The sequence below is a fragment of the Leptonotus elevatus genome, chromosome 6, assembly GCF_054856555.1.
Source record: "Leptonotus elevatus isolate MCC_2025b chromosome 6, RoL_Lele_1.0, whole genome shotgun sequence".
Lineage (NCBI taxonomy): Eukaryota > Metazoa > Chordata > Actinopteri > Syngnathiformes > Syngnathidae > Leptonotus > Leptonotus elevatus.
In genome coordinates this window covers 26088964-26104010 of record NC_141244.1, presented here as the reverse complement: position 1 = coordinate 26104010, position 15047 = coordinate 26088964, and the positions used below count along the sequence as shown (strand labels likewise).

Below are 15047 nucleotides of genomic sequence, written 5' to 3'. Positions count from 1 at the left end.
GCTCCCTCGAGTGGTACATGAACAACAACAAAAATCACTCAATGAAATGTTACTATGTCTTAAACTTTTGTTTTTAATAATCCAGTGCAATACATTTTTATTGAATCATTATTTAAGTAGTTTTTTTTTTAATGTTCTTATATCTACATTATATGCGCATAATGTTTTTCAGTTACATTTCTTAGAATAATATATATAAAAAGTACCTTTTCAGAATAAAAGGTTATTATTTTTTTAAAAGCACTCGGGCCTGCTATGCTACTTTCTTAACGTTGATTTATAACAAAATGTTGTTGTTTTTTTGTGGTGGTACGTTGTAAAAGTTTGAAAACCATTGCTTTAAACACGAGATAAAATTACTTATATTATTATACAATACTAATAATAATAATTTATTTATATATATATATATTTTTTTTATATATATATATATATATATATATGTTCTGTATATATATACATATATATATATATATATATATATATGTTCTGTATATATATATATATATATATATATATATATATATGTATGTATATATATATATATATATATATATATATATATATATATATATATATATATATATAGGGCTAGGATATATGTATTTATTATAATTAATGAATATTAAAAAACACGTTACTAACATTTTTTGTGGAGGCTGTAAGGGGTTAATGGCATTTCTATTGTATGTCAAGGCACCACTGTACGTCTTCTTGACTATACGAAGTTTCTTTTTTCCACTCTTGTTTGACTCTCCAGCTGGGGGGGGTTAAGTGATTTCCTTTCTTCAGCACATGAGGCAAAGGCACGTTGTCTTGGCTTTGAGTTGCCTCCCTCTCTGTTATTCCGTCCTTTCTATCTCGCCGGCCTTGTTCTCGCGTCTCGCCGTTTGTCGGCTCGCTACAATGAAAGGATTAACGTCGGGTCCGCCTTCCTGACGCAGGCCAAAAGGAATACGACTCGCCGCCACATTAAAGACAGGCTTAATTATTTGCCTGTGTCATTAAGCGCATCAAAAAAGGTTTACAAGTCTTAATGGGAAGGGCAAGAACAAAAAAGGTGCGACGGCCAAACACTGAATGAGACGTTCAAAAAAACAACTACCGCACACACACGCACGCACACACACACACACTCCAATGTAAACATATTGACGAAGCGAGTATACATATCTCTGAATTCCTTTGTATAAAAAAAAAACAGCAGATGCGTAAATTAAACTTTTAAGAGAGAAGAAACTGTTTACTATTGCATTATGAAACTATAATATACTAACACTGAATATTAGCCGATAGAGGCGCAAAAGCCGAACTACTGTCCAGTGATCTTTAAAGAAAAAAGACAAAAAACTAAAAAAAAAAAGTCTTTATCCGAGACCTACGAAGGTGTATTAGGGCCCCGCTGAAAAGAAAAATATAATCAAGTCTTAATGTTGCTATAAAAAAAAAAAAAGTCACAATCTTGGCACATAATTGTCATTTTTTATTCGTATAAATATGAATTTTTATTCTCTCAATATTACACTTTACTCTCACAAGATTAAGATATTCTTTTTTTTGCATTAGAATTTCCTGGGGGGGTGGGAGGAGCCTCTTTTTTTCCATAATATTTCAATTTTAGTCTTTCTCAAAATGTTGACTTTTTTCTTTGAACTATGTTTTCATAAGATGTAACTTTTTGAGCAACCTAATTTATTAAAATAAAGACTCGTGAGATGATTTATAATTCTTGAAGAAATGTGATTTATTACTTTATTCTCAAAATGTACATTTTCTTGGAAAAAATATGACTTTTTTTCTGAAAAATACTATTTCAACTTTCTGGGGGGAAAAACTTCTTTTTCACGCGGCCTGACAACTTCATGTTCGAGGTTTTGTGACTTTTTCTCCTACTTTTTTTTTCATTTGATTGTGGCCCTAATACTCCAGCGTAGAAACCAGAGGTCTTACTGAGGTTTTAAATTTTTTATTTAATTAATTATTCTCGTTTGAACAAATACGATTGTTGTTCCTGTTCCTGTTATTATTATTATTATTATTATTATTATTGACGTTGTTATTATGACAATTGTAAATGTTAAAAGAAATGTACACTTCTCATGCTTTTGTTTTTAATTCTACTGTAGAGCAGTTGTTGTCTTCTTTTGTCCCACAAGTTCCCGCCGACTTTTCCTCTCTTCTTCCCGGTATTTCTCTCTTTCTCTCTTTCTCTCTCATTCTGTGCCCCGTCGTCGCCTCTCCTTCCCTTTCACCGTTTATTTCTGTGTCCATGTGTCATTGTTGATATATAGCTAAGTATTTCTTTATAGGGAAAAGCTACAAAGCACGAGAAAATAAAAAAAGACTCCAAGAATACCCTTGATTTGTTTTTCTTTTCTTTTATGGGGGGGGGGGGGGGGGTGGGGGTTTGGTTTTGTTGCTAGTGCTTAGCGTGGAATTAGCAGGTGCTGTTTTTCCGAAGAAGAAGACGACAACGGGAGACTAAGCATGTGATGAAATCGATGGGGAATAACGGAGCCGCCGCACTGAAGGCTGAAGATAAAGACGTGGTCGGCGCTGGAGCTTGTTTAACGCGGCGGGTAAACAAAGCAGATGGAAGCGCGGTGCCGCTAATGAATCATAAAGCTGACAAAAGATGATAAAAAAAAAAAGCGAAAATACATCTGAGGTTGTTAAAATCGCTCGCGTATCGATAGCCGATTCTGTCGAGAAGCACTCAAACACGTCCATCTGCACGCGGGGGCTAAATTTGAAAGCGGCCAGAGGTTGCCGGGGCGACGGATCAATGGCGGGCCCTCCGTGCTGGTCTGTCATAAAGAAAGATTGCCAGGCGGCAATCAAAGTAATGGACTCAACGGACGCCAGCGGCGTGACTTGACACGGCCGTGCCGGGCGTGTCTGCCGTTTATGATGATGTTTTTTTTTTTTTTTTGAAGGGAGCCAATCCTATCAGGACTGGCATGATGGATGGCTCATCAAAAGACAAATATCGAACCTTTATTGGTCTTCGAACCTCAAGTGGCCTTCATCTGGTTCCGCTGGGCTTTCCCCCGCGGGACAAGAGAAAAACTGCATAACTACGACTGCAAAAAGTCAACAACAGATGAGAAAGTTGTCAAATTGCTCCCTTGGCATCAATTCATCTTCTGAGTTCATATAAACAGCCAATCTCATTGGTGGGCGACGGTCTCGTACACACGTGAAGATCATTGGGCTGCTGCTGTCTCGATTTCGTAGCCTCCTAACCAAGGACGACAAACGGCAGACTATTTTGATTTATTATTAGATTATCCTGCGGTCTGAGGTGTGTCAGAAGCGGATTTGCTAGAACTTCTCCTGGACGAGCCCCCAAACATTTAGGCCCGTTTCCACCGCAGGAACTTCGGGGCGCGCGTGTCTCCACTGCAGGAGCCTTCCCAACTGGGCCACGAGATTTTAGGGGGACGAGTGGGAGGTCTGACTCGGGGGGGTAAGTACTCGGCCGGCCCGATAGACTCCCGATCGGGCTCCGGCAACCGCCTCAAGTTTTCCCTCTTTCCTCGTTCTGATTTTTTGCTGCGCCGTGCTCGCGTGGCGTCACGGGAAAAACTGTTGCACGGCGATTATGTGGCGACACAGCCACAAGCGGGCCGGGGTGAGAGGACAGTTCCTGTGTAAGTCCCTATACCCCAACGTCCCGAAGTGGAAACGGGGGCTTATGTTACGCACCCGTCTAGGGTTAGGTGCGTAACATAAAAAGAGAAAACCTCTCGGTCGCCAGGGGCAATATGAACAAAAAGAAATGGTCGGGGCTATCAAGTAATTTTGTTCCCGATTTTGCAGCTTCATAACCAAGGACGACAAACGGCAGACTATTTTATGTCTTATGTCTTGTGGTCTGAGGTGTGTTAGAAGTGGATCTGGTATCCCGGACAAGCCCCCAAAATGATGTTTATGCGCCCGTCTCGGGTTAGGTGCATTTACACATCGTGTACTATATACTTAGGACAACCAAAACTATGAAATGCCAGATTTTTTTTAGGTACACCAGAGTTCACCAATTCCTGTCCTCGAGGTATGGAGTCCTGCAGCTTTTAGATGTGATTGAACCGCATCAGAGGGTGAATCCATAGACATGAGCGATCCTGACAAGAAGCAAACGCATCTTCCTCCTTGACTTTATGGCATCCGGTGAACGGCGCATAACGCGGTCGATGATGACAACTTTCAAGTCGATGAACGCCTCATTCGCTCCTGCGAGCAATTGTTTCCGCCCATTGCGAAAAGGGTTCCCATTTACGACCGTTTGTATTTCATTTGTATGACTCGCGGTAAACACGTCGCCGCCGCGTCCAGTTCTGATGTCTTTATCATTATCGGGTTGTAGCTTTCCGTTTGTGAGGCGTTTCAAGTGTCATCGATGCGAGTGTGTTGAGGCGTAATCAGGAAGCTGAGAGCTTTCGAAGCAGACGGAACAATTGACCGACCAAACAAGAACAATCGATACTTTTAACCCCTTTAACTTGTACGGATTTAGCTCTAAACAGTCTACTTGGGCGGTTTGAAAGTATTATTAGGAAGACCTGCTCGAACTAATGAGATCCAACACAAGATCTTTAGCTCAACAAGCTAAATATACAGTAGATGTATAAATATATATCTTATATATATATATAAGATCTTAAGACAAAATCAGTGTTTGCTATTTGCAAATTTGAGCGTAACCTTGCATTTCCATTACGCTCAAATTTGCGCAAAAAGGCAAGTTTCGCAAAAGCAAACTGGTAATGGAAACACGGGATTTTTAAAAAAAACTCAAATATCGCAAAAAAGTTTTTACGCTCTCATGAGGTGTTTTTTGAGACGTGTCACGGAAAACATAGAGGTATGCCTAATATGGCGGCTGGTAAATATAAATGCACAGTACTAAAGAAAAATCCAATTCTCATCTAATCTCAACACAAAAGAGGAACGTGACAAGAGCGCGACAAAAACATCCCAAGCAGCACAATTCAAGATGAGAATAATATTCGTTTTCATGTTTTCTCCGGCACATCAATGGGTGTTCGAGATGAACAATCCAATTAGCGGGAGCCGGGCCCCCTCTGTTTTTTTTTTTTCATTACCAGAAAGCACCGCATTGTATTTACAAGTGTAATCAAAACAAGCATGAAGATTGTGTCAAAAGCAGGTTAATTATGTTCCCCTCCTTCATGATGCGACATCCTCTCTGGACTGTTGTGTTATTAGTCAATGTTTAATTAAACGCTGTCACTCAGATGTGCGTTGTGGGCGGCTGTCTTGGCACAAACTTGAAACGGGCCATTTATTACACCGTAAATGTTACTAGGGCTGACTGATACGGATTTTTGGAGGCAGATGCAAATTGTTGTCAGAAAAACAATACAGATTACAATCGGCCAATTGATAAAAAATAAAATAAAATATATATATATATATATTTACAGGTAAGAACTGCTATTCGTGAAGCAGGTCGGTCACTATATATATATATATATAGTGACCGACCTTTAAATATATTGTTTAAAAACTCATTTTGTACATTTCTTCACAAAAATTAACTCACTCAAAAATGTAATATTATTGAGGTACTATATTTGTCCTGCCAAATTATTATGGTTACTCACGTTGTAGTTATAGCGCAGTATAAGACCCACTGTAACTAAGACATGTCTGCCATCTAGTGGCGAATGGTGATATTACAAATTGAAACAATGATTGCCCCCCCCTACATACTTACGCAGATTCGCATATTTGTGGATTTTTTCTCCCTCAATATTTTTCTTATATTTTTGATTTTTTCCATTCCTTTATGGAATTTTTATCCATATTTCCCTCCATTTTTGTGGAAAACTAAATGTTTGCTAGTGTTGTTTGAATAATATTTTTGGTTTGTCAATAAATAAATAAATAAACAAACTATTTTATTATTATTATTATTTTTGGCCGATGTTTGAAGTTGACCCCGACTTAGAACACATACTGCATATTGAAATTTTGTACATGGGCACATTTTGGTGAGGATGTGGTTAAAGATGCAGAAATTTATGGTCATTTATGGACGATGGGCCGTGGCGGCAAAAGTGACATCTGTGATCAGGATTGCCGTCATCATCGGGAGGATTAATTTTTCTGGCTGGCATTTGGCGTGGGAGACGATAATGAAGCGGCCTTTTCAGTTGCGAGCGACTCGCGGCATCTGTGCATGAGGTCAATTATTAGTTTAAAAACAACCACAAGCTAATAGCAAATTGCTGTTTATTCTTGGTGGGGACCGCAAGCCTGCAAAGTCAACGGAGCTGCTTGCAACACACACACGCAGCACAGAGAGGGGGATTGCTTTGCTTCATTATAGACGCGTGCTCACACTTGAGGCAAAAACTGGGAATTGCTTTTTGAAAAAAAAAAAAAAGGGAAAATGTGGTCATTTGTTTGTTAGCTAGCAGGCTCTTTACAACATTAGGAATCGGTAGCACTTCCATTCTGGGGCGGGGTCAACATTGCCAGGGTAACGTAAATGCACAAAAACGTAGAGAGTCCAGAAAGTAAAACCCCAGCCGCAGTTTGGCCACAGGTACTTCTACTCAACTGGCAAGTGTTAAGAGTAGACAATATTAAGTATTGTACTCTTTGCGTGTTCAATTAACTGAATGGTGAGATCCTGGTGAAGAAGTCCCTTTGCAAAGGTATTTATTAATTACCAGAAGCTTCTGAGGACAAAAAGCTGATGACACTGAAGCCGTGTTCTATCAGGTTGTCTCTCTCTCCAACCTGGTACATCAATACTTATTCAGAATAGTGGGAGACTAGAAGTCTCCTCCCATCAGCCCACAACACAGTATAAACAAAAAAATCCCTCTCTCCTCCCTTCTGCAAGTTCAGCAAGTTCCCATAGCTATAAATCAGATTAGAGAAAAACAATCACACATCAGCCCGTCTCCTTCGGAAGAGACAGATACCAGACACATACACTCCCTTATTTTCTCAGGAGTGTGAGACACATAAAAATGCTATTCATTTAGCCATACTGAGTTAACTAAATCTAAAACGGCTAAAATATAATTTAAAACTGAAAAACAATGTTAATAACTTAACACAAGTAAGAGCTTGTTTACCTGCCGGTTCTTAGAGCTGAGTAGAAGCACCTGTGGCTAAAGCCAAACTGCGGTTTGGAGTTTTTTTACTATCTGGATCTGGATTTGCCATACCCTGGCAGGTAAGAGATCGCTTACCTGCTTGTTGAGTAGAATCACCCCCGGATAAGATCAACTGTGCCAAGATTTTTTGCTGTCTGGACCTGGATTTGCCACCAAAAATGGTAAAAACATACATAGCTATACAAAAAAAGGAAAGCATTTTTATAATGCCTCTTTTCTTAGTTAGCGGAGTTATTTCTGGTTCTGAGGTTAGGAATCGATGGATGCGACTATCGTTTATATTCTGGGATTGAGGAACAGTTCCATTGTGACTCAAAAGGAAAACAAGTGAAGGGGAAAATGTCCAAATGTTAACTCGGCATTTGTTTGTCTATCTGTTTGCTAATTAGCAGACCGCTGTCTGGTTCTACCATTAGGACGAGATGGACGGTTCCGTCCATTTGTGAGTGATTCGACTACTTTTCGGTTCCAATGTTAGGAGTAAGTGGCTCACCATTTCATTTTATTTATTTATTTGGGGGGAAAGGGCCTTAAAAGTTCAAATAAATACGATTCCTGAACAATAGTGCAACAATAAGGAACATCACAGAGGACTCCATTTCAATTATGGTACGGGGAGAGCGATGACATCATGACTTAAGTGGGGAAAAAAGGCAGAATTATGTAGTGCTTGAGTCCATTTCTGGGGCAAGGGATTTCTTTCGGGAGGGGTTCTTGTAGGCACACCATATATAGGCTGTACATTTTTTGCATAATCAGAAATAAAGCGGCCAACAACCGGCAACCCAAATTAGTAATCGGAATATATTTTGAAACCGGCATGTTCTCGTGGACAGTGGAAACTTGGCATACAGGCGATTTTTATTTTTTTATTTTTTAGAACCTTGGAATTTCAGACCTCAGGGCACACTTTTGCTTTCAGGGAGTTTTTAGCCGAGGCCCACGAAGCAGCGTGTGCCGGGTCGCACAAAGCCTTATTACGGGCAGACTTTCCTGAGGGTTGCAGCACCGCCGGCGAAAGCGCAGAGAGCGTGAATGCTGCCCGCTCCTCGCTCTCTTGTTTCCCCGGGGGAGTGAAAAGAACCTGCGGCACGAGAGCGTACAACTGGAAGAAGAAGACGGCCATGGCGTGAACCCAGAAGGGGAAGGCGGCGCTGGGGGTGAAGAGCAAGACGGCGTGGATGATCTGGAGCGGCAGGCACAGCAGAACTAAGAAGGAGGCAGACAGAGCCAGAGAGCGAAGCCTCCGGGAGTCGTACTTAGAAGCGTCTGACTGACTAAACTGCTCGGGGTTCCTGCGCCGAAGATCAAGGTAAAGGAATAGCAGGAAAAGCAAGGGGAGCAGGAACACGGCCGTCCCGTGGACGTAGACCAAGAACTGGGGGCTGAGGATTGTGTCAAGGGCACAAACACCCCAGTGGCTACTGTGAATCTCTTCATAAGTGAAATTGCGCAAGTCCTCCGTGTAAAACTTGGACAGGAAGCCTCCGTACGGAAGGTGCTTCCCGATAACCATGCGCTCGTGCGGGTATTTCGGGAGAGGGCTCAGACTGGGCGACGGTGTGGTCCAGTTGCCGTCCAGGCCGAGGTCGACTGTGTGCTGGTCTTGGCCTCTCCTACCCCACCCGTCCAGGACGTCGGAGCTGATGAATTGGCCGAATGAGGTCAGGACAGACGCCATCCAGCACAGGAGGAGCACACACAAGGCTCGTTGGCGGGTCACCAGGGCGGAGTACCTGGTGTTGGCAAAACACATCAATGATACGATGAATGACACGATTCAGACCAATAATCAAGACCGAAGACATAAGATCTGTTTTCAGGAGTAGGAGTCCAACGCAAAGACCTCCATCAAGAAAAATGACTTGCATGTATATGTACTCTTATGACCCCTTTCCTCGAAACCTGCTACACCCCTCTTCAAAGTACCTTGGACATTTCCAATTTATAAAAGCAGACGAAAGAGTTTAGACTGAATCTGTCATTGTCCTTTCCGTTCCGTTCCGTCTTCAATTCCGCTTATCCGGGGTCGGGTCGCGGGGGCAGCAGCTTTAGCAGGGAAGCCCAGACTTCCCTCTCCCTAGCCACTTCAGCCAGCTCCTCCGATGGGATCCCAAGGCGTTCCCAGGCCAGCCGTGAGACGTAGTCTCTCCAGCGTGTCCTGGGTCGTCCCCGGGGCCTCCTGCCGGTAGGACATGCCCGGAACACCTCCCCAGGGAGGCGCCCAGGAGGCATCCGAACCAGATGCCCCAGCCAGTTTGTCAGTGGTGGCAAATCCAGGTCCAGAAAGTAAAAACCCTGCCAGATTTGGCTTTAGCCACAAGTGCTTCTCCCCGAAACTCGTTTACTTGCCCGTTGAGTAGAAACACGTGACAAAAGCCAAATTGTGGCAGGGTTGTTTTTTTCTAGACCTGCAATTGCTACCTTGGACATGAATTCGGATAAGATAGGATCCAGTTTCCATGTGGGCGGCACGGTGGCCGACTGGTTAGCACGTCCGCCTCCCAGTGCAAAGGTTGTGAGATCAAGTCCGGGCTTCAGCCTTCCTGGGTGGAGTTTGCATGTTCTTCCCCATGCTTGCGTGGCTTTTCTCCGGGTACTCCGGTTTCCTCCCACATTCCAAAAACATGCATGGCAGGTGAATTGGACACTCCAAATTGTCCATAGGTGCGATTGTGAGTATGGTTGTTCGTCTCTGTGTTACTGTGATTGGCTGGCAACCAGTTCAGGGTGTACCCCGCCTACTGCCCGAAGCCAGCTGGGATAGGCTCCAGCAACCCCCGCGACCCTTGTGAGGACAAGCGGTACAGAAAATGGATGGATGGATGGATGGTTTCCATGTGGCGCTGAACTGGATGGATGGATGGATGGACGGACGGACTGTGCACTACAGTTTATCCAAGCCTCAGCCACTCCACAGCCAGTCAAGCCAAGTCAGTCCCCATTAAGGCAAGTCCGTTCCTGTCACGTCATGCTCTGTCAAGTCCAGTCGGGTCAAAGTCTTGGTTTCTTGGTCTTGTCCATAAATCACCACGTTTACACATTCCCTCTGTCTGTTCACTGTGCCTCCTTGCAATTGGGTCCACGTCTCAGACTTTTACCACAAAACCCTAAGTAGTCCGTGTAACGTCAGTATGGGAAGAAGGCAAAACGAAGCTCGTCCTCCTCTTGTTCCAAGTACTGATTGCTGTAAGGTGTTGCCCGGTTTTTTGTTTTTTACTGTCTTGTTGGAAATGATCGAAAACCCTTTTTAATTTAACCTCCATTTCGAAATGTTTTTTTTTTTTAAATCCATTTGGTACAAACACAGAAAAGAACAATTGCCTTCTATTAAAAGAATACACGTTGCTGTCAATCGAACATCTTTCAGCCTATTCATATTTACTCCAGTTTTGCTCTCAGCTCGCAAGTCAAGCAAACGGCGCGCAGTCTGTTTTGATGTAACACGGTCCCACATGACGCATCCTGGCATGTTTACAACCCTTTTTCTCTTAGTTTGATATTGATTTTCTCCATTTACTGCAGAGACCAGCTTGAGAGAGAATTTCTCAACTCCAGCCTCCCACACATTCACCCTCCATTTTCACACATCTACATCTACCAAGGCGGTTAATGACCAGTGTTTATCGCTTAATTAACAGTATGTGTTTGCGGGTAAATTGATTAGGAGGTGTCATAATGGCCACTTATGTATTTATAAACCGGACTCACCTTCTGGGCCAGTGATGCTGCAGGTGGCAGTCCAAGGTGAGTAGCACCAGCAGGCACATGGTAAACTGCCTCACCAGCAGGGGGCAGCACACCAGGGTGATACAAGTGTACAGGCACTGCGGGGTCCTCAAGTTGAGGAAGACAATGACTGGGATCTCCAGGGCGCCCCCGATGGCGCCCACCCAGCCCAGGCACAGGCCGAGGCAGCAAGACGCGCTCCCGTGCTGTTGGGGTCTCGCGCCCTGGCTGCCGCCGACCGCCATGCACAGCCTCACGCTCACCACCATCACCGCCACCGACACGATGCACTGGCAAAGAGAGTACAGCCACAGAAATTCCATGCCTGGAGGGGATAGAAGCACATTTAACGAGGATGTGGAAACGTTTAAAGATTATTGATTTCATTTATGCAAATATGCATGTATACATTCTCCCCGTAGCGTTGGAAGGGTGCAGCTAACAATGATAAAGTCGTTCGTCTGTCCTTCCTTCCTTTTCTCGGTCTCTCCTTTGGTCTCTTGAGGCCTCCCTGATTTTATGTTTTTTTGGATTTGTTGGGGTCTGGATGTTTCTTGGGCTGGGGAGGAGTTCTGGTGGGGGGGTGTCTGGTCGGTGCTGGATTTCACCTTCCTTGGTTTTCTTTGGTCCCCTCGGGTCTCCTGGTGTTCGGTTTAGGTGAACGGTATGAGATTTTTTCTAATAGGTTTTCTGGTGAGCTAACAAATACACGCACGCACGCACGCACGCACGCACGCACACACACAAAAAAAAAAATAAATAAATAAATAAATAAATAAATAAAAGAGCAATGATGATGACATTTCCGAATGAACAATACTGAGCTCTTACAGAAAAAAAAGAAAAAAAAAACAATGATAAAGTGAAGGATGGAAGTTTAAGGACACACTGCTTAACAATTTGGAATTCGTCCCAAATTATGCCACAAAATTGCACAGAATTCAGACCGCGTTAGAGGTTTCACTGTAACACATCATAAAACCGGCAGGTAGAGCAAAACAAAACAGCTGAAAATGGCTGCAAATGTGTGGAGAAAATGTGATACAAGTGTTGGTCCAGGGGCAGACAAAGTGGCTGAGAGCGGGAGGATATTTTCGTTGAGTCTAGCGGGGGAGCTGGAAACGAAGATCAGTGAAAAGGTCACGCTGGCGAGCCACTGAGAATGTGAGCGCCATGCAAACGCCAAACAGGCAGCTGCGCGCTTTTTTACCGATGTTGATCAGTCTTCCCGTCGCACACTGCAAACTGCGGCCCATTAATGCCAATTATGTTAGCATTGGCATCGCCCCACTTAGGGGGGGTGTGACAATCAGTGGTCATTTTAACTTTATTAGTCACAATAGTGCACTCTCCCCTGCTCGCAAAACGTATTTAACCGTTGGCAAGCTAATGCTCAAACGGCAGCTTCAGATAAACCACAATGTCGGACAACCCGCATATATGCCACCTGTCTATTCTCATGGAATTACTTGACCTTTAGCCATTTCTACATAATTGTGTTGCATTCACTTGGAAGGGAAAATAAAACTGTTTTGCGGAGTCATTTTTTCAACATTTTTTTCCCCGCCCAAATTTGAAGAGCACCAGTTATGTGTTAATTATTTTGACAATTAATGTTATGAGGACGTCTTCAACATTTTTGGATCCACTGCTCACGCTCATCCTCCTCTTTTTCTAATCAATTAATTACTTGCATAACTTAAAATGACCCCAATATTTTGGCATGAACAAATATTCTAAATGTGATACGCAAACATTTATTAAATGCTTTACTTTAATGCATGTAATTATGTTTATTGCACACAAACACAACCTGTGCTACCTTTAACGTAGCCATTCGCTGTCACGCTAAAGTAACATCTATGCTCAAAATTTATAGTGCGATTAATCTGTGTTAATTCATGATTAATGATATTTTTTGTGAATAATTAATCAGTTAACGCTTTTACTGCACTAATATATCTATAATTTTTATTTTATTTTTTTACAGAATTTTTTGTTTTCGAAATATTTTTTCTGCTTTTTGGGAAAATTATTTTTTTAAACAAACACAAAAAAACTGGAGAGAGAAAATCCAACAAATATTTAAAAAAAATTACCAAAAAAAGGAAAAAAATCAACAACAAAAACATTTCATCAAACAAAAAAAAGTTCATTTGAAAAACGGAAACAAAAATAAATAAACAAACATTTTTTCTTCCATAATTGTCTCATAAAAGCAGACAAGAAACTGATGCATTAAGTGGAGTGTTATCATTTCAGATCAACTGATTTCTGGCTGTTGCTGTGTCAAAAATGAAAAAGGTGCACGTTACCTGCTTCAGCGACAAGCGGTGGATAACTTCAACATACGACGCGTTCCTTTTATGGCTGTATTGATATACATACACACACACACACACACACACCAGCCCAGCCTCCTTTTCTACCTCACGCCTCTAAAAGTGTGTGACAGGCTAAAGCTGATTTATAAACCTCCAGCTGCCTCATATCTCTCTCCCCTGTCTGTGCAAACATATCAATTGTGTAAATGTTGTATCATGGCTGCCCTTTCTGTCCAAGATGTGCAAAGGGCAACGCCGCCACCTCTGCCAGCCAGGGAAATATGTAAATGAGGCACACACACACACACACACACGCATGCATACAAAGGAGTATAAAAGCTCACTGTTATCATCATGCAGAGTGCTTTCGGAAGTGTGTCTGACTTGGAGCTGATAAAGATGATGAAGACTATCAAAAGGCCGTTGCTGCGAATGAGCGTGAGACGGACGCGTAAGGCGCACCAAATGGCACCGAAGGGAATATATGCATCGTCCCTGGAGAATATAGGCCGCCCCGAGTTTTTGCTTTACATCATCCACATGATTCCGTGTGATCTTTAGGCGGGCTCGTTCGATAATACATGACATGCAACGACACACAAAGGCAAGAAATCAAAAAGCGACAACCCGAGAGCTAAAGCCAGTAGACAAGAAAATTAAAATGAGTTGAGGGGGGGAGTTTAGTTTAGTGTGCAGCGCTCAAACTCTTTTTGTTTGAATATGCAGATTGTTTTGAATGAACTGGAGGGCTGACGCTTTCTGGCTTCTAATATTCATCCAAGCAGAGCAATATATTTCAAAAATCATTCTCCAGTTGAATAGCTCAAAACCCTACTTGGAAACGTAACCCTTTTTTTGAAACCCTAATCATAATCTCAAACCCTAACTAGAATAATTAACCTTGCTGAAAATCATCTACTAATAATCTATTTATTAAATCACATGTACTTAAATTGAACGATCTGGTGGACTTTAAAACCGCCCAAATTATGTTTAAAATAAATAATAATAGGCTTTCTTGCTGTGTTCAGAAGCTCTTCCAACACAGAGTTAGCAATTATGAGCTGAAAGGAACATCAATATTATAGGAAAACAAAAACCAGAACAAATGTGAAACAGAGATGTACGTCAGTGAAATGAGTAAACTTGTGGAATAATTTGGATTGTGAATTGAAACTGTGTAACTCAATTAAGAATTCCAAATACATTATTAATAGTTACGAAATGGCAATGTAGTTTATGGTTGTTTATGGACAAAATATATTTTTCTATATATGTATGTCAGTAATAAAAACATATTTTTGTAAATATATGCATGTGTATGTTTAGTACATCGTTGGACTTATGTGTAGATGCAGTATGTGAATGTATGAACTTGTGATAGGTCTTTTAACTTGATGCAGTATCATGTGAAAAGGCGAGACAGTATAAGTTTTGGCTTCAGTCTACATCTTTTGGTCTTTGTTCTTAGGTGTATATTTATTTTTTTACTTATTGTTATGACCAAATAAACTAAACTAAACATGTTGTAGTTGCAGTATTTTTTTTAAATGGATTCATTAAATGCCATTACATTTTAATTAGTAATGTTTGGAAGAAGAAAAAAAGACATTTACTTTATTATTCAAATGAGAACGTTTTTATGATTTAAGTACACACTTTTTTTTTTAAAGATCACCTATGAATGAGAGCACAAAACTTTAACCATTCCTACTGTATGTTATTATTAATCCCAGATCGTCTTTCTAAAAAGTTGAGTAATTTTATTTAATTCGATTGATATTCATCAAACAATAAACCCACGTCGACGTGTTCTCGCGTTACTCGGCGAGATTTG

General features: G+C 41.6%; 1 protein-coding gene across 1 annotated transcript; it reads right to left on the bottom strand.

Moving 5' to 3' along the window:
• Positions 1-8049: 8049 nt before the first annotated feature.
• LOC147172990 (adenosine receptor A1) lies at positions 8050-11211 on the bottom strand. Its single transcript, XM_086077424.1, has 2 exons — positions 10869-11211; positions 8050-8893 (listed from the first exon to the last, which is right to left on the bottom strand). The coding sequence occupies exons 1-2, from the start codon at positions 11207-11209 to the stop codon at positions 8050-8052; spliced, it is 1185 nt and encodes a 394-aa protein (XP_085933550.1). The 5' UTR covers positions 11210-11211.
• Positions 11212-15047: the final 3836 nt, after the last annotated feature.